The 25028-nt window shown below is 43.6% G+C and overlaps 2 protein-coding genes across 3 annotated transcripts in view; both read left to right on the top strand.

The window, feature by feature from the left end:
- slc6a16a (solute carrier family 6 member 16a) overlaps positions 1-9928 on the top strand; it is a 30772-nt gene extending 20844 nt beyond the window's left edge. For both annotated transcript variants that reach the window (XM_010902182.3, XM_020050848.2), the window contains 7 exons: positions 912-1022; positions 1645-1886; positions 2529-2709; positions 2861-3062; positions 3592-3751; positions 6389-6551; positions 6669-9928. In XM_010902182.3, coding sequence (XP_010900484.2) covers positions 912-1022; positions 1645-1886; positions 2529-2709; positions 2861-3062; positions 3592-3751; positions 6389-6551; positions 6669-7034 — 1425 coding nt within the window. In that variant the 3' untranslated portion in view covers positions 7035-9928. The remainder of the gene's footprint in view (positions 1-911; positions 1023-1644; positions 1887-2528; positions 2710-2860; positions 3063-3591; positions 3752-6388; positions 6552-6668) is intronic.
- A 1523-nt stretch (positions 9929-11451) lies between these two features.
- Positions 11452-25028, top strand: part of slc17a7a (solute carrier family 17 member 7a) — a 31107-nt gene continuing 17530 nt past the window's right edge. Inside the window, exon 1 of the mRNA XM_010902183.4 lies at positions 11452-11959. Within this exon, the coding sequence (XP_010900485.1) occupies positions 11898-11959 (62 nt within the window). The 5' untranslated portion in view covers positions 11452-11897. The remainder of the gene's footprint in view (positions 11960-25028) is intronic.

The following is a 25028-nucleotide window of genomic DNA, read 5'->3' on the forward strand; positions in this document are numbered from 1 at the left end:
AGTTCGGGCTGACACTGATGCACCCTGAGCCTGCAGGACAGCTTGAATTTCTTTGGAACTTGTTTGGGGCTGCTTATCCACCATCCGGACTCTCCTGCGTTGCAACCTTTCCTCAATTTTTTTCTTCCGTCCACGTCCTTGAGATTGTTGATGTTTTTCCACAATTTTGGTTCTGAAGTCCTCAGACAGTTCTCTTCTAAGTCAACTTCTTTCCTTTTTATCTGCTTTCAGGTGTGAGTTTTATATTGCCCACACCTGTTACTTGCCCCAGGTGAGTTTAAAGGAGCATCACATACTTGAAACAATCTTATTTATCCACAATTTTGAAAGGGTGCCAAGAATTGTCTCCAGCCCATTTTGGGGGTTTTGTGTGCAATTATGTCCAATTAGCTATTTATTTTTTTGTTCCAATACACAGAAAGGGAATAAACATGTGTATAGCAAAACATGTGTTAATGCAATACTTTTCTTTGAGAAATACTTGATTTTCTGGAATAATTTCAGGGGTGCCAACACTTTGGGCCATGACTGTATAACCAGCGCCCCATGATGGGTCAACATCCGTCACAACCCTAAGGATCGGCCCTAGACCAGCGTGATAGCGGGGGGGGGGGGGGGGATTTGCAACAGATTTGATCTGTAATGTTTTGGTAGACCTGGGCTGGGATTCATTCACACCGGCCATTGCAATGTTTATGTCTTTACTTCTGGTTCCTGAGCAGTGAAATCATACCTGTAATTGGGCCGTCCTGGTTGTAGTTGTAGGTTGTTATGCAGTACCTTGGGCCGTGGAGGCAGATAGCCTAGCGTGCTGGGCTAATAACTGGTTCCAATTGACAAGCCTACAATCCATCAACGGTATTCTACAATAAATAGCTTATGGTTAACGATTGGGACTGTCTTCTCCGCAGGTGATGTACTTCTCTTCAGTCTTCCCGTACGTGGTGCTCTTCATTTTCCTCATCCGAGGATTGATGCTGGATGGAGCTTTAGAGGGAATCGCCTACATGTTCTACCCGAAAGTAAGCACAGAGGCAGTCGGCACCTGATACATAATTACATATTTTTGCACTGTTAAATTAAGAAAAAATAGGCATTGGTTGATAAGCGATATAACATGTAAAGGTCTGATGTGTGACCACCCAAGAGGTGCAGAGGTCAGCGCCATTACATGGTAGTGCTCTTGGCGCCACTACCCCCTGTGTTCAATACCTGGGTGTAGCATGGCCAGTTGTGCCTAAGAGATTGAAATGGGTGCTCCGTATGGGCCTTGTATCAACCCATGCCATGTCGGGTAGGGACCGGCTATGCATTTGACACCCTCAGGGGTTGTCCGCCCATGCCAGCCAATTTTAAAATATTAAAAGTAAATGCACCATTCATAACTACAAAGTGATTACATCTTTACTTTCAATCACTCATAGCCAGTCCTCGCACACTCGTCTATCGATTTGAGTTGTATTTCTAAAGCCCCATCCCTCTTTCCCTGAACGAGTGGCGAGGATACAGCGTTGTTCTTGTTGACAGTGGTAACCGAGCATTGTCCCTTTAAGCACATAGAGGACTGCAAAGCCTTACGTCCTGAATTGAATCTCATTTGAGCCTGTGCTCCCGCCGCTGCTGCGTCTGTCTGTCCGCTCTCAGATAGAGATCTGGGGAGAGGTCCAGGTGTGGCGGCAGGCGGCCACGCAGGTGTTCTTTGCCCTCGGCCTGGGCTACGGCTCGGTGATCGCCTACTCCTCATACAACCCCTACCACAACAACTGCCACCGCGACGCGCTCATGGTCTCCTGCATCAACTTCATGACGTCCGTGCTCGCCACCCTTGTCGTCTTCGTCGTGCTGGGCTTCCGGGCCAAGACCATCGCCCTGAACTGCGTCACACAGTAAGTAGAGAGTGTACTTTGAAAAGTAATAGTAGTTTTATTACAACTACCTAAAGGTTGTAATAAAAATGAAATAAATCTAAAGACAGATGTGTTTTTATTGTTTTAAACTCTACAGACAGTTTGGTGACAATTACAGATGTGCTAGTTTCGGTCTTGGTGCCTGCGTTGTAGCATACAGCTCATAAATACAGTATGGTTAGGCTATGCTACAGAGACAAAATCCTCAATAGTTAATGGAGAGGAGCATCAAGCTCATCCTTCGGTACCACATGAAGGTCATCATAACTTAATGAATCCGTAGTCTAACAAACTGCATGCTTTCCCAGGTCATACAGTTCATGCTTTCCCAGGCATGCTCCAAGTTTACAGCTAAATGGTGGTTATTCCATCAATATGTGGACCTGATTAAAACCATATTTTACTGACACACAAAGACCTCCACCATGTCAAACAATCAGATTGTCTGTCAACAATAGTTAATAGCATTTTACTGATGTTCCCATACATTTTTTTTTTAATTATTATTTGTTTATAGAGCACTAGTTTACTCATATTAAAACTGTGGGTGGAAAGTTTTAGTTGCCTTTCATAAATTAACTGCAATTTAAATGGTACTGTCTCTTATTTCCCCACTTTCAGAAACCTTGGCCTTTTAAATGACATGGCCTCACATGGAAGCGCCAATCACTGGTGGCCCTGGTTCAATATGTCCGACCCGGCCTCGGTCACCATACCTGAATACAGGGAGTGGTTTCGTCACTACGGCTCCCAGGTGGCACCAAACATCACCGACTGCGACTTGGACAAAGAGATGAGCAAGGTGACGGCTAAGAATAGGATTCGTGGGTTTCCTTACTTTCATTAAGGTTGAAAAGAGCTGTTCTTTGTAGTGGTTATTTCTATTGATCTACATTCACCTGCCCCCTATCGATCCTTCATGACTTCTGCTATTAACTCCCCTCTGACCCCAGGGAGTGGAAGGCACGGGCCTGGCCTTCATCGCCTTCACAGAGGCCATGGCCCTGTTCCCCGCCAGCCCCTTCTGGTCCACGCTCTTCTTCCTCATGTTGCTGAACCTGGGAATGAGCACCATGTTTGGAACCATGCAGGGAATCCTCACACCCCTCATGGACAACTTCAGCCTGCTGGGACGCCACAGGACCGTGCTGACTGGTAATACACACAATCACACACACACACACACACACAGACAGATGGATGGACACAGACAGACACAAAGACAGACAGACAGACACACCCACACACACACACACACAGACACAGACAGAAGCATGGACACAGACAGACGCATGGACACAGACAGACGCATGGACACAGACAGACGAATGGACACAGACACACGCATGGACACACAGACACAGACAGAAACACACAGACAGGTAGATGGACATGCAGAGAGACACACGGACAGACACATGAACACACACAGACACATGAACACACACAGACACAGACAGACGCATGGACACAGACAGACGCATGGACACAGACAGACGCATGGACACAGACACACACACAGATGAACACACGAAAAGAACGTAGAGGAGGGCACTTGTGCCCACGTATGACCATGCAATACATTCACACGGACTCAAATATTTGCATTTGTTAGATTACTTCCTTGGTAACACCAGCCGACGTGGGTCACTGATAAGCTATGCTCTTCGTCACCACTGTTTAGTGTGCAGCTGCGCTCTGGGCTTCGTCATCGGCCTTCTGTTTACCCAGCGCTCGGGGAACTACTTTGTGACGATGTTCGACGACTACTCTGCCACCCTGCCCCTGATCATCGTGGTGGTGTTTGAAACATTCGCTGTTGCCTGGGTGTACGGAGCTGATCGGTAAGACGTCCATGCAGGTTTCCCCATCCCAATGTAGCGTACTTCTCTTCTTGGATAAGGATTGTCAACGTTTGCTCCTGCTTTGTTCAAGTTAATTATTTGTATTTTCTGATCCTTAGTCAGCTGCCTAGAGGAGAGGTTCTAAGAGTCAGAGGACTTATTAAGATGGGATTGAATTGTCATCACCGAACTTGGATTAAGGCCTAATTAAGTTCTGAGACCTCACAAAAAATAACATTAGTGGATCAACTGGAAGTGCCCACACTTTTGCATATGCCACTTTTTTATCTGTTAAACTCTGCAAATAGTTTGCTGCAGAGGTTGTGTTCAATAAAGATGCATGTAATTTCAGTGTTTCCTTTTCAGTGTAATTAGAGGGGTGCTTCGCAACTGCTAAAACGTGACACAGCGCCAAAGATTATTATTATTTGTTTTACCAAGACGCAATTTAATTGTGCAAGCATCACTTTTTCCAACTATTGTACCTAACTAATAATTCACTCATCCAGTTAATATCTTTCCGCATTAACATGTCATTTAATGGGGTATTCTTGCTGCTATAGACCTAACATGAGTAAAACCACAACAAAAATCTGATAGTACACTGCTCAAAAGAATTAAGGGAACAATGAAATCACACATTGGGTCTTGATGAACAAAATATATTGGAGATCAATCTTTACTGTACATTGTGTAATTTGTTGTGAACAAACTGATGTAACAACGGACAATGGAAACCAAAATGGCTGGATTCAAACTCCCACCGAAAATCTAAGTAAACAATTGAAATCACTGGCTGCTCCAACTTGCATGAATTTCATCACGGCACCTCATAATGTGACTCAGTAGTGGGTATGGCCCCCATGTTTTTGTATGGACTCCCGACAACGTCTGGGCATGCTCCCGATGAGACAGCAGATGTTGTCCTGGGGGATCTCCTCCCAGACCTGGATCAGGGCGTCAGTGAGTTCCTGGACAGTCTGTGGTGTGACTTGGCAGCATCAGATTCACCGGTACATAACGTCCCAGATGTTCTGAATTGGATTCTGGTCTGGGGAACGTGAGGGCCAGTCAATGGTATCAATGCCTATGTCATCCAGGAACTGCCTAGATACTCTGGCCACAAGAGGCCAGGCATTGTCCTGCACCAGGAGGAACCCAGGGCCCACTGCACCAGCGTAAGGTCTGATGATGGGTCTGGGGATTTCACCCTGGTACCTAACAGCAGTCAGGGTACCGTTGTCTAGCACGTGGCGGTCTGTGTGACCCTCCAAGTATATGCCTCCCCAGACCATCACTGACCCACTGCCAAACCGGTCATAACGTTCACCATGGTGTCTCCAGACTCTTTCACGTCTGTCACGTGTTCAGTGTGAACCTGCTCTCATCTGTGAAGAGAAAGGGGTGCCAATGGTGGACCTGCCAATTCTGGTGTTCTCTGGCAAATGCCAGTCGAGCTGCAGGGTTCTGCACGTCAAACCGTCTTGTCATGGCATGTATGGATGTGCCATCATGGAGGAGCAGGACTACCTGTGCAACCTGAATGGGCTGCAGGTACTGCCTCATGCTACCAGTAGTGAAAAGGACACTAGCAAAACGCAAAACTAGAGAAGAATCAGTCAGGAAGGCTAAGGAGAGATTGTATGTGGCCACCAACTGCAAAACAATTTTTTGGGGTTGTCTTGCTGTTGCCTCTCCAGTGTACCTGTTGTCACTTTCATTTGCACCAAAAACAGGTGACATTGAATCACAAACACTTATGCTTCCTAACTGGACAGATTGATATCCCTGAAGTTTCATTGACTTGGTGTTATACTGGTATGATTACATGCTACCTTAATTTATTTGGAGCAGAGCCTTTTAATGTAGCTATGTTTGAATATCCGTTAGCTAGTTAACCAGATGGTAACTGCTAGGTGGCATGCTAACAACATAGCTAGATAACTAATTATTGAGTAAGCAACACCTTTTCAAACTTTATATCATCTTTTTTATTACTTTTTTCATTTCATGGAGAATACATTTTGATACAGACCTAAAACAAATAAAATTAGTAGGAGGTTTTCCAGTGTGAGTAAGGTAGATTCCAGGAATAGCTACATTCTCTTCCGGACACTGCGTGAACCGAGCCAGAACAGTCTATTTACAGTAGAACTGGCTGTTAATTAGCTGGCTAGCTATACTGATATTAACAGATAAAATTGAATATGCCCTCGTATTTCAGATGAGTTTGACTTTGCAAGGAAGCAGAAGCCCCAGGGAGATGTTCAGAGACAGGTGAGACTGTCAGGGAGCGGAAACTAGCTAGTAGCTACTTTAATTGAGTCTGGAAGGCAATTTATTTACAGTTTTAGAAAACAACTAAGAAGACTAACCCCTGCCTAACCTCCCCCCGAACTTCTGTTTAAGTAGAGTCATCCTACATAATTTCAGGGTCATATGTTTTGGATGGGGTTGATGCTATATTTTTGCCCACTGAAGGCCATCCTTAAAAAATCCTTCCAAAGTTGAATAACTAGCTCCTTCCTGAAAAATGACATGTTGTGTTAATAGTTGGTTCTTGTTATGTTCTAATTCTCTAACTTCAGATTCAGGATCTGTGATGATGACACATTTAGCGTCTCCTTTCCTTCCTAGCTTCTTGGATGACATCGAGATCATGCTGAAATGGCGCCCCCCGGTGATTTATAAGTACCTGTGGAAGTACTTGTGTCTGTTCGCCATGGTGGGGCTGCTGCTGGCCAGTCTCCTGAGAATGGCCTTCAAGCGACCAACCTACACCGCTTGGAATCACACCACGGTAAGATGGTGTCTCAATTGCTTGACTACCCTCACCTCCTTTTACTCTCACCTCCTTCTACTGCTCCCCCTGTCTCTGTTGCATTAACTCATGAAGTATGTCTTCCTGTTTCTCCAGGCCTCTGAGACCACACTGGAGTATCCTGGCTGGGCCCTGGTCCTATTGGCCACGTTAATCCTGGCTGCCACCCTCCCCGTTCCTGTCGGCTTCCTCCACTCCTGGCTGAAGAACCGCGGAACGGGACCCGACATGGATCCCGGGGTCGAGCTCAGTTGCCAGGAGATGCGACGAGACAGTTACAGGAAGTACAACAACAGCGTGGACTCCAACCTGGACGCCAGCACTCGGCGAGCCCAGTCGGAGGAGGAGGAGGAGGTCGGCCGCCGACCCAGGGCCAGCTTCCTGCCACTGGGTGTGGACCATTACAGGCCCCTCCCCCAACAGGAAGACTTGGAAGAGGAGGAGGAAGAGGATGCGATGTGAGGGAGAGTGACAAGGCCCGTCTTGCTTTAGAGAGAGATTGCACTCCTCTTACAACCAGCACTTTTAATTAATAATGATCGTGAAAAGATTGTTCATTGTCCATATGAACGTTCATCCACATTGCCAAAGAAACATTACCACAACAGCGTTCTGTGTATAATGCACAATAGTGACCTATTATGAGGGGCCTATCATTGTGATGCTGTGTATCGCAACAGGTGCCTTGCGTTTTAAGTGTTGTAGAAACGGACCCATGGTCCTCATCGTTGAACTGTGATGACCGTTTCAAATTCCCATGGGTAAAAGATTGTATTCGTAGTGTAACTTTAAAGCCTCTCAAAAGACACTAATGCAAGTCAGTGGCTAATTATTAAGAAAGTGTACCTGTTCTCCAACTCATACATGTTGCGTAACAATACTCCTAAAAGACAATTTAAGGTTTTAATGCACAGAACTACTTCACCTATCCATGTTGATATAATCTGATATGCTGCTTTTCTGAAGTAAAAGGATGCTAAAGTCAGTTCCTAAGGAGAGCAATTAGGGGCAACAATCGAAACTTCACACAGTGGTACTGCGCCCCATAACACACTTTGCTCTTCAAGTAACCCTAAATGGTGCTACTGGGCAGGGGTGTACTCCTAGCTTGGTGTAATACCAAAGTATGTAATACCAGGAAACTTAAAGGGGCAATGTGGAGTTAATACATCAATTCCTGAACCTCTAATGGAATTTTTATTTACTAATTGACTATTGAATATAACAGTATAAATGCAGTATGAGCTTAGTTTAACTGTTGTACCCTAAATGTCTGCTTCTTTTCCTTGTTGATTTCATGTCAACAAATCTGTAAACAAACACCATAGTCTACAGCCTCAAACAATGGTTGAAACTATAATGTACATATTATGGATGGTCGGCCCTTGCACCTATAGCTCGGTCTATAAATATTTGAGTGGTTATATTTCTCCAGCCCCATCCCTCAGCTTTTTACAGAAACTGTAGCCAGGAGAACCCTTTGTTATTGCTACAACTGCTGATTGCTGCTTTAACAGTCACGTTGTTTTCCCTCCAGATTGTGGTTGTTGCCACTGACCCGGCTTGAATGTCAGTCTGTCAGATGGCACACAAGGAGGCAGGTCGGGCAACAGTTCCAATGTGCTAGGTGTCTAATAATAACTTCTGGGCATATTGAATCTCCATTTCGTAAGAAAGGTTTGCTTGGAACTGGATTGGATACCTTCTTTCTAAAAGGGCTGCAACTTTACTTCCTCTAATCTAGATACCGGGACATCGTGCTCAGGGTTTCACTTCCGAAAAGTGGAGTACCTTAAAATGATTGTTCTGATCTGAATGGTACTGTGCTGGCTCTAAAATGTCCAACTCCACTTATCCTTTCCAACACAGTTCCAAGCCACATATTTGGTGAATGAGGAACTGGGCCAGTTCAGGACTCAAGTTGGTTTGGCTCGGTAGAGTTAAAAGGACTTTAATCTTTGCCTTATAACAACAGACTGATTTGTCCTTGGGAAACCAGGTGTGCACTTAAGTAGCTACAAGGCGGAAACAACGACCCAGGAGGACTGTGGATGTCATAGGCCCAAGTCATCGATGCACCCTGGACCAAGACTATCAGCTGGTTCTGTAATTCTCAGGATTTAGTTTACCCAAATCGGCTTGCATGGCTAACTGATCCTGCCTTGGTTAGATCGCCACCTGACCCTGCCTATTCATGTAAATAGATAAAAACATGGATTTCTGCAGGACTTTTACACAATATATAGAAAATAAAGAAAACTGGATTTTCCTTTTTTGCCAGTTACCTGTAAAGGCGAGGCTTGTAGCTGCAGTGGAATCTGCACAACAGATAGAAGCCACCACTGTCAAAACAGGGCCACAGAGTTCTCATGTTTGAGCCTGACCGTGTAGACTAACAGCAGGACCAGCTAGCTAGCATGTCAAATATGTAAGAAATTAATAGATTTTTCATCTGTCTGAAATTACCTTTAGTGTATAGATATCATAAGGAAATAACTGCTTTAACAAATGTACACAGTCCTTTCCACAATATATTTACGAGAAAGGGTATGCGAACATGAAAATTCTAGGTGTGTAATTACATCTTTGTGTTAATTGTTGCTATGGTATATACAAATGCAAGACCTATTATAAGGTGAGCTGTCACGTGGGGCCATAAACATTAGTGTTGATGATCAGAGTTCCTCAGTCAAAAACACTCTAGATTAAAATGGATGGAGAAAGCACTCAAATTTTGGGTCAACTTAAATTGCATTTAGAGAAGCAGTTCAGTTGTGATGTTCTGCTCAGGTTTAAGTAAAAGACGATGACATTTTTAAAATAGAAATTCTGGTCAAAATACAATTTTAGTGAATAAATATAGGCTGCTTATGACCTGAGGTGGATGTAAGGCAGCAGATTGCCTAGTGGTAAGAGCATTAGACCTGTTACCAAAAGGCTTCTGGTTTGAGTACCCAAGGTGAAAATATATTGTGCCCTTGAGCAAGGCACTTAACCCTTACTGCAGCTATAAGTCAATCTACGTAGGCTTGCTAAATGACTAAATAAAATCCTGCCGAGTGCGAGGGCACATCGGAATCTAGAATATCATGGCAGCTGTGTTTATTTTTGTCTTGTTAAAAAACCTCCAGAGACATTTGCACAGAGTAACAGGTCAATGTATGTCAAGGTACACTACTGTTCAAAAGGTTGGGGTCGCTTAAAAATGTCCTTGTTTTTTAAAGAAAAGCCAATTTTCCAAGATGCTAGCCTTCTAGGCGGAGTTTTTCCTCTGTTCAGTTTCTTTTGCCCATCTTAATTTCTTTCTTTTTATTGGCCAGTCTGAGATATGGCTTTTTCATTGCAACTCTTTTTCAAATGATCAATTAGCCTTTTAAAATGATAAACTTGGATTAGCAAACGCAACGTGTCATTGGAACACAGAACTGTTGGTTGCTGATAATGGGCCTCTATACGCCTATGTAGATATTCCATTAAAAACAGCCGCTTCCAGCTACCATAGTTTTTTACAACATTAACAATTTCTACACTGTATTTTAATGGGGAAAAAATTAGCATTTCTTTCGAAAACAATTACATTTCTAAGTGACCCCAAACTTTTGAACAGTACTGTATTGTATATAGTGAGCGGTTTGTGTCTTTTATGCTATTAATTTCCATTTTCCATGGAAAGGATGGACTTGCAATGACACTGCGACCTACATATGCTTTTGTCTGAATTTGTGTCAGTGTAGAACTGTTGGCGTGTTTGTGTTTGATGTGTAATATGAGTGTACTACATATATGCCAAATAAAATACTTTAGTTAACTATTCTGTGTCTGTGACTTTCATTCTTCTAAAGGCATGGATTTGGGAAACACTGTATTACAGGTTATAGTGTCACAGTTGTTTTTTTATATAGAACAGACAAAGTTAGGAAGAATGTAATAATTATAGAATTGTAAATGTAATTTTTTTCAGAAAATAAATGACATTTGTACTCTGACATACTCTGGAGGTAGACAGCTAATTCTTTGGAAGTAGGCAGCTAATACTCTGGTGGTAGATACCTAATACTCTGGGGTAGACAGCAAATACTCTGGAGGTAGACAGCTAATACTCTGGAAGTAGGCAGCTAATACTCTGGTGGTAGATACCTAATACTCCTGGGTAGACAGCAAATACTCTGGAGATAGACAGCTAATACTCTGGAAGTAGGCAGCTAATACTCTGGTGGTAGATACCTAATACTCTGGGGGTAGACAGCAAATACTCTGGAGGTAGACAGCTAATACTCTGGAAGTAGGCAGCTAATACTCTGGTGGTAGATACCTAATACTCTGGGGTAGACAGCAAATACTCTGGAGGTAGACAGCTAATACTCTGGAAGTAGGCAGCTAAAACTCTGGTGGTAGATACCTAATACTCTGGGGGTAGACACTTAATACCCTGGAGGTAGACACATCAACCTTGTTCTTGCCAGACAGCCTGTAATAGGTCAGAAAGTAGTCAGGTCATGTAAAAGCATTGAGCTGGAGTCGACTGAGTGTTGAGCTGTTAATGGCATCACCCACTACTCTGACCCTACAGGTGACTGCGGGGAACTGTGAACCATTTGCAACATTTTCACATTTTACCCTAAAAAATAAGATGATCAATTGATAATGGCCTTGAGAGACACGTAGATTGGGTAATTATAATGAATTACTTTAACAGCATGTACTCAAAGTCGCTTTGGGTAAGAAAGTTTGTAAAATTACTTAAATACAAAATTAAATTGAATGTGAAAGTGTCCGGCCGCTAGATGGCACCCATCATGCGCTGAGCAGAGAGACTAGTCAAGAGCTACTGCGCGTCCAAAAGATGTGAAAGACGGGAAAGTTTGTGTAGGCTTATTGTGCTCTTTAAATCACATGAAGACAACGGGGAGTTTAGTTCTGAAAATAAGTACTGAAAACGTAATTTTGAGTTTGTTTTTTTCATCTTAAAAACATTGTAGCTTTGAGTTAATATTTCCACAGACAGGTCTAAGTGTAGACAATTACAAGCTACATTTCATGGATGAGAGGTCGTCTATCCTATTTCGAGGGGTAACGTAGGCTATGACAGGCTGTGAAAGAAAAGTAACTTTTCGAATTGAAGGAATAATAACAATACACTATGCTGTACATTTAGTGCAAGCAAGGTAGCTTATTTCATTGAGAAAGACCGTCTATATGATTTTTGTTTTTTATCGGAGGACAAGAAGGGGGAGGGCTAGTGTGAGGGTGTGAAGGAGAGAGACAGCACGCTCGAGCTGGAGTGCGCGCGGGACAGCACACCGGCCGGATCGGGGAGTAGCGAGGATGGAGATACGACCAGACAGGTTTAAGGCGGTCGCGGCCAAGAATCTAGGAAAGATACACAGGTAAGCCACTTCCGAGAAATTGTTTTTATCTTAATCGTTGGTTAAAAATACTTTGTCATTTAGGCTGCAGTAACACATCATCCGCTGCTACCTACTCGTTCACTCTCCATCCCCACCTCTTTTCAAACAACTTTTCTGGCAGATATTGTAATGCACAAAAGTGACAGAAATTAGGCCAAGCTGCACCGTTAATGATTGGAACTCCATCTCGCGCGCTGTAGCCTATACGAGACACACCTGGAGTCGGGTGGCGAGCTCAGGTGCACATCAAATGGAAACATCTGGTGTGCAGCGAGAGCTGAAGTAGGCCCACACGTTATCACCGTTAAACTAGAAAAGCTGAAAATTATCGAGGTGTTACCTTTCATGTTCTAATCATTGTGCAGTCATCGAAATGTACCTTTTTAAAAATGTTTTTTAAAAATTTGAACAATCAGCTATGTAGGTGATTTCAAATGTTTAGTTATGGAATTTAAAAAATAATTGACTTCAATTCACAATTTCGTTATTTGCGTTCAGGCTTTACTCAGGAGTCTGTAGAGTTCGTGCAGTGCCTGGGTTGCTGGGTGAGGAGTCATTACTTGTTTTCGCGCTAGCGCACACTGGGTGATTGAGGAGGTTTTCCAGGTGTAAAAGAACGTACTGTAGCACGTCAAATTAACCTCGGGTAGGCTACTGGAATGGTCCCCAGTGGCAGGTTGACAAACCTTCAGACAGGTGTCTAAAAGCCTACGGTAAACTATAGCCCTACTTGTTCAAAGGACTTTCTCACGGTCAAAAAGGTCGATTTTAACAGTTCGATGCATTGGCAAAACATAATTGGCACACGAATTCCTCAACAAACACAAATGCATATTATATGCCCATAATTTCTATTTCGGACAAATTGATACCCTTTTAGATAGGCCTAGAAAAGGCACAGCTTTACAATAAAATACAAATGCAGTCGTTAATATTATAACAAACCGTTTTAATCCACGTTTGCAAAACAATCAAACACAAACCATTTCGCCACATTAGGATGAATGTATTTTTTGTTGTTGCGTGGAGTACTATGTTAGATATTAATTTAGGAAAACCGAACAAGGTAATCCTGTCAAATGAAAAGAGCTTTTTTAAATTACTTTCATCCGGTGGATTATTTTTCATGGGTAGGTTATTTCGTTAGACTTTCAAAGATTTTCAACCGCTGGAAAAATGTGTATACATGCTGTCAATTATAATTCGAGCCTCATAGGCCTTAGGCCAATATGCCAGAAACGTACAAAAAAAAGTATAAAAAAGAACCACCGGGGGAACAAAAAAGTACCGAAATAAATATAATATAGAATATTATTTTAAAAAGCGATTAATAAACTACTAGTTACTTTAAATCGTTTTTTTTTTTTAAAAGTAAAAGTTTTCAATTGATCCGTTTGTGCTGTAGGCTATGTAGCTGTGTAGGCTGTCGCGATCAAAAGACAGATTAATAGAAGGGCGACGCGCAATAACCGTGCATGGTTTTAAACTCTCTCTCGCTCAGGATTTGAGGTAGCAACCAAACGTATAAATCCCAGTCTTGAAATAGCCTGTTTGCCGGCCCAGCTGTCAGTCCACGCAAATCCCCAAACTCTACCCCCCCCTTCCTCCACCCCCGGCCAATTTCCTCTCGCCCCCTCCTTTCAACCCCAGTCCAGAGACCAGCCAACTCCCTTCTCCATCATGTCATCCGGGGCACTGGATTAAGAATGCAGGGACACACGAGTCAAATCGTATTCCTTGTCGTGCTGCACGTTAGGCACGTGCATGGCCTGCTGGTTTCCAAAGCGAGTTAGAGTGAAATAGTCTAACCTATGTGATTTGATTCAGCTTACTTTAGGGCTTGTTCAATTTCGTTTTGTTTTAACAAGGCTACGAGGGCTCCGTTTTCATGGTAGTGCAGTAGCTTGATCACTAACAGTCTGCAGAGTCTCAATTAATTAATCCATCCTTTTTTAATTAATTGTCAGGTGAATGTTTTATTATTCAAACAAAATGAAGTGTATGTGAGCTCTTTGGGTGGGCCATACAGCCATCCCTCTGTGAAGGCAGCAAGTTCATCTATTATTTAGAGTTTTTCTCCAACAGAATACATCTCCGGTTTCTATATTAAACTCCACTAGGTAAGCAAATACTATAGGACCAACACCTGGGATTGTCTTTATGACGTTCAGACTTTCCCTGAATTCCTCCCCTTATCACCCATAGATGTGTATGATATGCCATGTTGTGGAGCCTTTTCTTCAACATGCATAACTGTTTCTACATGGGTGTTGCTGGGAATCAAACCCACTAAGGTGGCATTGCAAGCACCACACTCTACCAACTGAGGTATCCAGAACCAGTTATTGGGGGCATCTCCTGAAACTGGAGGTGTTTGATCCAGGGGTCTCGTTCTGTTAATATTGGCATTCTGGCATTTTTACTCGAGCATTGGATACCCAATGATGAATTTGGACCAGGTATGAGGCTAATCCATTTGGAGCTATTGTGGTTTAGAAGTTACTGGTTAATGTTGATTGTGGTTAATGTTATCGTTGTGAATCAGCAGTCTAGTTCAAGTTGCTTACACAGCTCATTTGTTGCATTTCAATTAGCTAACAATACATCTTTCCTGTTATTGATGTGCTCAGGGGCCCAGGTTCAAACCCAAAGCCCTGTGCTATGACGTAGGTTTGAGGAGTTAGCAAGGTACATTTTTGGTCAACTCTATAAGCAATTATAGAGTATAAGCAAGGTGCAGTTTTTACGGCAATGAATGCTTAACCTATTGGCCATCACAGCCCAACTCTCAGCCTATTTGCCATCACCGCTCAGCTCTATCAGCCTATTGGCCATCACAGCTCAACTCTCTCATCCTATTGGCCATCATAGCTCAACTCTTTCATCCCATTGGCCATCACAGCTCAGCTCTATCAACCTATTTGCCATCACAGCCCAGCTCTATCAGCCTATTGGCCATCACAGCCCAGCTCTATCAGCCTATTGGCCATCATAGCTCAACTCTCTCATCCTATTGGCCATCACAGCTCAACTCTCTCAGCGTAGTGGCCATCACAGCAAATTAGTCTTTCAAGCTATTGCTTAGAAATGCCTACAGAGATTGGAGTTATATTAGTCGGTAAACAAAAGAAAAGTGTATACTGCCACCTGGAGTGCATTGTTTCAACAGCCATGTTGCAATTCACTGGAATCTTTGATCCACAAGTATAATGGTTGCTCATGATGACCTGGATAGAATCGTGTGATCCTTCAATGGCACTGCTTGTGCTCTCACCGGGACAGATACAAATTTTGTAGGTCCCCCTTTTGCCACCAAAACAGCCCTTACCTGTCAAGTCATGGACTCCACTAGACCTCTGAATGTGTGCTGTGGTATCTGGCACCAAGACGTTAGCAGCAGATCCTTTAAGTCCTGTAAGTTGCGAGGTGGGGCCTCCATGGATCAGACTTGTTTGTCCAGCACATCCTACAGATGCTTGATTGGATTGAGATCTGGGGAATTTGGAGGCCAAGTCAACACCTTGAACTTGTTGTTGTGTTCCTCAAACCATTCCTGAACCATTTTTGCATTGTGGGCGCATTATCCTGCTGAAAGAGGCCAATGACATCAGGGAATACCGCTGCCATGAAAGGGTGCTCATGGTCTGCAACAATGTTTAGGTAGGTGGTACATAACATCCACATGAATGGCAGGACCCAAGGTTTCCCAGCAGAACATTGCCCAAAGCATCACACTGCCTCCACACTTGCCTTCTTCCCATAGTGCATCCTGGTACCATGTGTTCTCCAGGTAAGTGATGCACACGCACCCGGCCATCCACGTGATGTAAAATAAAATTGTATTTACTTCAGCTGTCAGTGGTCATTATGTTATGGCTGATCGGTGTAGATCTTTTTTATTTTTTTGGCTTTCAATTAAAATTCAGGTGTGACACAATGCAAAACATTTTGTCATATTCCATAAGCTCTTCAAAAAGGTTGTGTTGGTATAGTATTATGTCCATTATGTGATTATACATACCATTTCTTCCAAAGGGTTATGTTTGCATACACCTCTTTGTATAGGTGGCCTTTCCTGGAATCTGAATCCAGTCCCAAGCGATTGGTGCTTACAACTGAGCCATAGAGGACTAATCTAATCCCCACCCTGTCTCTAACTACAGGCCTTAACGGACTAGTTCACTACTATCACTTGATGTTAGATGGTTCCTCTCCCTGATAGTGGTCAGTTGGACCAGATGAAACGCTTATTTGTCATTTAAATAGTAAACTAGTCCCTAATCCCTAAATTAAAAACAGTTTAACTGTCAGTTTTGACAAATACGCAATCTATTGGTTACCAAGGACTGTGTGTGTGTGTGGGGGGGGTGGTGGGGTAACAGGAGGAGAACAGGAAATGAAAGGGTGGGGTTGGGCTTATTACTTTTGTCAGAGGGGGGTGTTTGGATATCGCTACCCATCCTCAGTTTGTCCGCCCACCTGCCAGCCACCCCCGCTCAATCCACCCAATTAGTACAGCCAGTGGTAGAGCAGGACATGCCGGGTGACATTTTGACAGTGCCATACTGTGCTATCATTGTCAAATTCACAGAATTTATGCTTAAGATATGAAGCTGCACTTTGAGCCCTCTACACCCCCTCGCTGATGTCAAACAGGGACAGGTTTCGACCAAGAGGCTTCCACAGGTATGGGAAGGAATGTGTTCGCTTTCGACACAAGCGCTGCTTTATCAGTTTCAATACAGTAAACAAAAATGTTTTATTTGTAAAAGCACCTTTCACCAAATCCATCCAGAAAATAAAGCAGCTAAAGACCTGTACTATATGTTTACAGGGAAAGATGACTAAGGATAAAGATAGTGGGTTAAAAGCCATGAGTTGTCGTCACTGGTTCTTAATTTGCACTGATCGTGATTTCAATTTAAGTTCCATGTTTTCACTGTATGTCACATGAATGCAATACAGCTGTGTTTGCGTGTGATCCATCGCCCACAATGCAATGTGAATTGTCGTGCCTGTCCCACACCCCTTCAAGAGCAGTCCATTTCAACTGTATGCATGTGGGGTTGCGTTGGGAATTGTGTGTCTGAAGGTCATCCGATGTGTGTGTTTGTTTGTGTGTGTGTGTGTGTGTGACACTACAACAGAGATAGTGTGACAGGAGGGGGGAGTGAGTCTCCCTAGGTAACATGGTCCCATGGAGACCCAATCTGTTCAACAGAGAGAAAGGGAGGGAGGGTGTCAGAGAGAAAGAGTGAGAGAATATAGAAAGCCATCATTGTTAACTTCATTCAAATGGCGATCCTAGCAGCAGTCATTTTAGAGCATCAGGATTTGAATCTCATGAGATAGCGTCTGTGAACTCCATTTTCAAAATGTCCGCCTTGGTGTTACCTCAGGATGCTCACGGCGGTTTCAGCAAAACCAGTTGGTCGAACGGAGGGACGATTTATAACCATTGACCAGAAAACTGTTCCAAATTGCACTATATTCTATGTATAGTGCCCTACTTTTGACCAAGGCTTATTGGACCCCAGTCAAAAGTAGGGCACTACTTAGATAATAGTATGCCATTGGAGATAACAGACAAGGGACATTGTACTGAAGAAATGTCTCATGTCTTCCGTTCAGTTCCATAGTACATTAACAAACAAAAATGCTGAACACTGCAACCGTTTAATTATTTCTTCAGATTTAAATCAACCGGCAGCTGTATTTTTTACCGGTTTTGTAGCAGTGTGCTTCTGCAATCTCCTGGCCACTCAATACAATGACATTGAAGATAGTCTGCCTAACCTCCAGTGGTATGTCATAGCGTTAAACTGGACATTAAAACTAGTGGAGGTTTTAGAATGATTGATTGATTGAGGAAGAGGCGGGAGGGAACTGGGAAATGTCATCCTGTTTGTTCAAATAACGACTAGGGCGTCTGGGATCACGTAACATTTGCCTCTCTCTCTCTCTCTCTCTCTCCCTCTTTCTTTCTCTCTCTCTCTCTCTCTCTCCCTCTCTCTCTCTCTCTCTCTCTCTGTCTCTCATCCTCTTATGAGGGGATTATCAGGAACGCTCTGTGAATTGGTGAATTTAATATAAAAGGTAACAAAGAGTCTTATGCCGTTGGCTCATTTGATCACACGTGCAGGCCATGCCAGTTGGTATAATGGGGAGTGAGGAACCGATTATGTTATAACGTTCACAGTGCCAAGTTATAACCCGTTTCTGCTTGCAGAACTCTTCATGCAGACAATGTGTAACAGTGTGCTCACAAATGATGTACCTTGTAAAAGAAAGCCAGATGGATGGGTGGATTGATGGGTGGAGGGATGGGTGGATGGGCAGGTGGAGGGAGGTGGATGGGCAGGTGGAGGGAGGTGGATGGATGGTTGGGTGGGTGGATGGATGGGTGGGTGGATGGATGGATGAGTGGAGGGATGTGGATGGATGGATGGATGGGTGGGTGGAGCTGGATGGATGTGTGTGTGGATGGTGGATGGAGGGAAGGGTGGGTGGTTATGTGGGAGGTGGGTGGAGGGAGGGAGGGAGGGAGGGAGGTGGATGGATGGGTAGGTAGGTGGAGGAATGGGTGGTTGGATGGTGGATGGATTGGTGGGTGGAGGGAGGTGGATGGATGGATGGGTGGAGGGTTGGTGGGAGGGAGGGAGGGAGGTGGTTGGATGGGTGTGTGGATGGGTGGGTGTGTGGATGGATGGATGGGTGGTTGGATGGGTGGATGGATGGATGGATGGATGGATGGGTGGATGGGTGGATGGATGGGTGGATGGATGGGTAGATGGGTGGATGGGTGGTTGGATGGGTGGATGGGTGGATGGATGGGTGGATGGGTGGATGGATGGTTGGATGGGTGGATGGATGGATGGGTGGGTCGGTGGTTGGATGGGTGGATGGGTGGATGGATGGGTGGTTGGATGGGTGGGTCGGTGGGTGGATGGATGGGTGTGTGGGTGGGTGGGTGGATGGATGGGTGGATGGGTGGGTGGGTGGAGGCAGGTGGGTGGGTGGAGGGATGGGTGGGTGGATGGATGGGTGGAAGCAGGTGGATGATAGATGGATTATAACCAACTGTATTATTTCTTTGAGGTAAATGGTCTATCGTCTCCTACTCTTAATTACCAATATCACTGTATGCAAGGATTCCTTAATTCCATAAAAGAGGTAGGTCTTGCTGTACATTTAGATATTTGCTTGGATGTCTTATCTTATCTGCAAGTCAATAAGAACATAGTGTCAGTTTAAGGCCACATTTGATTCACTGAACCTACTGCTGCTTGAAAAAAATTACACAATGTGACACATTGAATTATGGGTAGTGCTGTGCTTCACGTCGAAGACACAGTCAAGGCCAAAAAGTACCTGTTGAATAAACCAAGGCTGCTATTTGACCTTTGAATGGAGCAGAAATAGAAAATGGACTATTCTTTCTTGGTGTCCCCTTAATTTCATGATAATTGTATCCTTGTCTGTCATTGTGTTGTATTTGGTAAAGATGGGAGGTGTGAAGTAGGCGTGTTGAAGAAAACACTGAATCACCTGGAAAAACATAGACTTGTGGTTAATGAGGCCTCTCGGACATAATAAAATCAATGTGTTCAAACGTTGCACCCATCCCAGTATGGCAACTAAACAAATGATATATTTAAATCAGGACTGCTGTAGAGACGCAGGCTGTCTTGTCTTTGCATATCTCAGGAATATCTTCCCAGCAATAGCCATCATTCCTTCCTATATATACAGTGGGGAGAACACATTTGATACACTACCGATTTTGCAGGTTTTCCCACTTACAAAGCATGTAGAAGTCTGTAATTTTTATCATAGGTACTCTTCAACTGTGAGAGATGGAATCTAAAACAAAAATCCAGAAAATCACATTTGCATTTTATTGCATGACACAAGTATTTGATACATCAGAAAAGCAGAACTTAATATTTGGTACAGAATCCTTTGTTTGCAATTACAGAGATCATACGTTTCCTGTAGTTTTTGACCAGGTTTGCACACACTGCAGCAGGGATTTGGGCCCACTCCTCCATATAGACCTTCTCCAGATCCTTCAGGTTTCGGGGCTGTCGCTGGGCAATACAGACTTTCAGCTCCCTCCAAAGATTTTCTATTGGGTTCAGGTCTGGAGACTGGCTAGTTGCCCTGGCTGTGTGTTTCGGGTCGTTGTCATGCTGGAAGACCCAGCCACGACCCATCTTCAATGCTCTTACTGAGGGAAGGAGGTTGTTGGCCAAGATCCTGCGATACATGGCCCCATCCATCCTCCCCTCAATATGGTGCAGTCGTCCTGTCCCCTTTGCAGAAAAGCATCCCCAAAAATGATGTTTCCACCTCCATGCTTCACAGTTGGGATGGTGTTCGTGGGGTTGTACTCATCCTTCTTCTTCCTCCAAACACAGCGAGTGGAGTTTAGACCAAAAAGCTTTATTTTTTTCTCATCAGACCACATGACCTTCTCCCATTCCTCCTCTGGATCATCCAGATGTCCTTAAACAACTCTCTGGTCTTGGCCATTGTGGAGAGGTTGGGGTCTGTTTAATTTTGTGTGTGGACAGGTGTCTTTTATACAGGTAACGAGTGGAGAACAGGAGGGCTTCTTAAAGAAAAACTAACAGGTCTGTGAGAACCGGAATTCTTACTGGTTGGTAGATGATCAAATACTGTCATGCAATAAAATGCAAATTACAATGTGATTTACTGGATTTTAGTTTTAGATTCCGTCTCTCACAGTTGAAGTTTACCTATGATAAAAATTACAGACCTCTACATGCTTTCTAAGTAGGAAAACCTGCAAAATCGGCAGTGTATCAAATACTTGTTCTCCCCACTGTATATATATATCCATCCATCCATCCATCTTCTTCCGCTTATTCGGGGCCGGGTCGCGGGGGCAGCAGTCTAAGCAGGGATGCCCAGACTTCCCTCTCCCCAGACACTTCCTCTAGCTCTTCCGGGGGGACACCGAGGCGTTCCCAGGCCAGCCGGGAGACATAGTCCCTCCAGCGTGTCCTAGGTCTTCCCCGGGGTCTCTTCCCGGTGGGACGGGACCGGAACACCTTCCCAGGATAATTACCATTTTATAGGAAAGAAAAGTGTTTTTTCCTAAAAGAGCACTAGGCTAGATTCAAACCCACACTGTATATCTCTGCCAGACACCCCTTGGTCGCTAGTTAAAATGTTTCACATATCACAGGGCTGCAGGAGTGTAGAATTAGGGGAGGACAGGGGGTCATGACCCCCCAATATTACAGGCAGGTGAATCCTGGGATCCGTTGACCCTGACCCCCAATATACAATACAAACCGACGCCATTGTTGGGCTATACAGTGACATCCCAAGAAACCTCTGTCAATCATTTCGTGTTAGAGAACCTTTAAATTTAACCTAACTTTAACAAAATTAATGTTAAAGAGAGAGCAGTGACCATTAATTAGGTCTCTTCATCTTCAGATACAGGAGGAATAATGTGTCTGAAGTGCAATGAACTAGCAGAGAAATGCAAAGCCGAAGTGTGAAAATATCTGCTGAGTTTTTCTTGCCATCATTAATATAATGCCTAGGGCCTTGTGACTCCTGCCTCCCCTCTCATTTTCTAACTGTTAGCTGCCAACTTAGACAAATCACATCAAGTCCTGACTATCCTAGCAAGATATGAATCATTTGACTTGGAAACACAGCTATTTGAGCTTCACAAAAGGATAAAGAATGGAGACGGTGATAGTGATGATGATGGTGACGTGATGATGGTGGTGATAATGGTGGTGGTGATGATGGTGGCAGTGATGATGATGATGAAAGGGACGGTGGTGATGATGGTGGTGGTGATGATGGTGGTGGTGATGATGATGGTGATGATGGTGGTGGTGATGATGGTGGTGATGATGGTGGTGATGATGGTGGTGGTGATGATGATGGTGATGATGGTGGTGGTGATGATGGTGGTGATGATGGTGGTGGTGATGATGGTGGTGGGAATGATGGTGGTGGGAATGATGGGGACGGGGGTGATGCTGATGGTGGTTGTGATGATGGTGGTGGGAATGATGGGGACGGTGATGATGGTGGTGGGAATGATGGGGACGGTGATGATGGTGGTGATGCTGATGGTGATAATGATGGCAATGATGACGGTGATGACAATAGTGTTTGCTCTCTCATACCAGATCCATGACTAGCTCGCACCCAGTAACAGTGCAAAAGAGTATTACTGTACTGTGTAAACGTATCAAGGTCATTTCAAGAATGAAAATGAAAGATTTTGTCCACCTTTATAGAGTTCCTGGGATGAAGAGGTGCACAGCATTGTAAGCAGATACAATAGTGTAGTTGTGGACAGTCCAACAGTGTTGTGGAAGCCCTGGATCAGACCACACCATGGGGGAAAGAGCAGCCATTGGAGTGAAGATAAATGTAATTAATGTTAATTAACGCTGTGGGCAAGCCTCGTTAGCAGGTAGCATATGTGCCAGGGCCGGTTGGCATCTGTTCTGTTACATTGGCTGATGGTAATTGAGGTCTCTCCTGTAACATCCCCACCACGAAGCTGTGATGAAGTGGTTAGCTCTCAGGTATTTAGTCACCGTTTCATTCCCTCCATTTTGATTTTTGTTCATGGGAGAGAGGTATTGGATGGATTCCACTGCTCAGACATGATCAGACATGCTAATATACCAAAGGGGAGAGAAACCGGCTCGCCTAAGGGTTCAGAGAACCGTCATCTCATTCTCAGATACCTCCATCAAAATGTGCAACAGAATGGTGCTAAATGACAGCCGTTACAACAGTCAAAATTGATCCCTCGTTTTGAGAAATAAATAGAACATAATTTATGATCACTAATTATAGTGTAGTAAAGCAGTACTACCTTCAATGAGAATAAAAAAAATCACCACTGTGTGTAGGAATTTAAGTATGCTAAACAACATAGCATACAGCTAAGTTTAGTTGTGTAGAATAAAGGAAGCCTTCTCTGAGAAATGGATGAGAGGGAAGATGAGAGGATGATGGGTAGAAGGATGAAAGCTAAAGGATGACCCTCTAGTCTAGCGTAGCGTGAAAGGGCGTTATGTGGTGAAGTCGTTTATCCCTCCATATTCATTTCCGGAAGTAAATATATTTTTGTAATCCTAATCTGAATGTAGTGGCAGATTAAGAGCGAGCGGGAGTAGAGATTGGGATCACTCGAACAGGGCACGAGAGATGGAGAGAGCGAGTACGGGGGAGGGGGAGTACACCGGAAGAGCAGACACAGAGAGATAGAGACCGAGAGAAAGAGATGGAGGGAGAAAGAGATGGAGGAAGAAAGAGATGGAGGGAGAAAGGAAGAGTTAGAGGACAACATTTAATCCCTTGTAGGTTCCTAACAAATATCTTTATCTGTCCACATACTGTACACCAGGTCACTATAGAAACATGCTGCATGTGGTCGTGAAGTACATCAGACATTTTTTGTCAATTTTAATGTAGAACAGAGGTGATGGTCACTTTTCATGATTCTCTTGCTAGGGGAAGTACTAAGAAAACAAAGGGAATTAGATCGCTATCTTGCCCTAAATAGAGGTAATGCAATGGTAGAATACCTGAACACTGTGACTGACCCCAAATGAGGAGAAACCTTGACTATGAACAGCATCAGTATGTCCTGGCTAACAAGAGAGGCTGCCACAGGCAGGCCTTGCTCATAGAATAGTGTCTCTGCACACTGCCGACTGTACAGTGCTAGAATTAATACATTAATTAATACAAATAGGCACCCTTCTCGAAACACTGAATTAGCAACTAAAACATGTTGTTCTTTTCTTTATTAACGTATGGAATTGAAATAGAATGCTTAGATATTTTTTTTTAGATAATATATATTATAATAATATTGTTGCTTCAACATGTTTGCTTTGGTGAACGGGAAAGCTACTGTATCGTGCTAACAAATAACTTATTTATTAAAAAGATAGAGAGATGGATAGATTGAAATATGGAAAAGAAAATTATGAGGATAACTCAATAATTAATTTCCCCCAAAAATCCATTAATAATTAATCAGTCTCTGAAGTTGTTGATGTGCGTGCATGCATTATGTGCATTCATATTTGCGAGAGAGTGAGAGAAGTTATGTAAGAGAAGAGGAAGTTAGGAATCATCGCAAGGAATCTCTGAATTCCTTTATTCAAACAAAAGAGGGCTCTTATTATTTACACATTCTATTTTATTCAGACCAGATGGATTCACAATGAATCACCTCTTTGGAACCCAAAGACTCCTAACAGTGATTCCGTCTGTTTCTCTCAACACAATTCTCCACCTCAATGAGTAACTGGATCAGCCAATGGAAACTAGACAACCTGTGAGCTCCTGTGTGACCCGGTGGTGTACACACACACACACACACACACACACTCCTGAAAACATCCAGGAAGCCTCTCTTACTCACATTAACATGCAGGCACGAAAAAACACAGCCATCCATGCATGCATGCACAAACACACAAATTACTATAATTGTGAGCCAAAACAGACATTTACCTATAAAAATTATATATATATTTTCCCTAAAGACAAAGGTAACCCCAACTTTACCCCTAACCTAACCGGCCAAACCCCAGAGTCTAACTCTTACTCCTCAACATAACCCCTAACGCCTAACCTCAACTCCCAACTCTACCCATAACTCTAAACCAAAAATAGCCTTTTGCAAAGTGAGAACCAGCAAAATTGGGCTCTTGATTTCCTTGCTGGACTGCTGGGTCACACTAACGGTAACAAACCTTTGCAAGATAATTTTACTTCTGGGAAATTAAGATTACTAAAACATGTCTCTCTGCTCCCCTCTCCTCTCTCCTCTCCTCTTTTTGATTGGTCTCTTTCCTCTGTTCCTTGTCTCTCTGCTCCCCTCTCCGCTCCCCTCTCCTCTGCCTCTTTCCTCTCCTCCGTTTTACTCTGTTCTCCTCTGTCTCCTCCTTTCTCCATGTTCCTGTCTGTACTTCTCTTCTCTGTCTAATTCCTTATTTTATTTTGGTTTATATACGTCTGT

The sequence above is a fragment of the Esox lucius genome, chromosome 11 (assembly GCF_011004845.1).
Source record: "Esox lucius isolate fEsoLuc1 chromosome 11, fEsoLuc1.pri, whole genome shotgun sequence".
NCBI classification, from domain to species: Eukaryota; Metazoa; Chordata; class Actinopteri; order Esociformes; family Esocidae; genus Esox; species Esox lucius.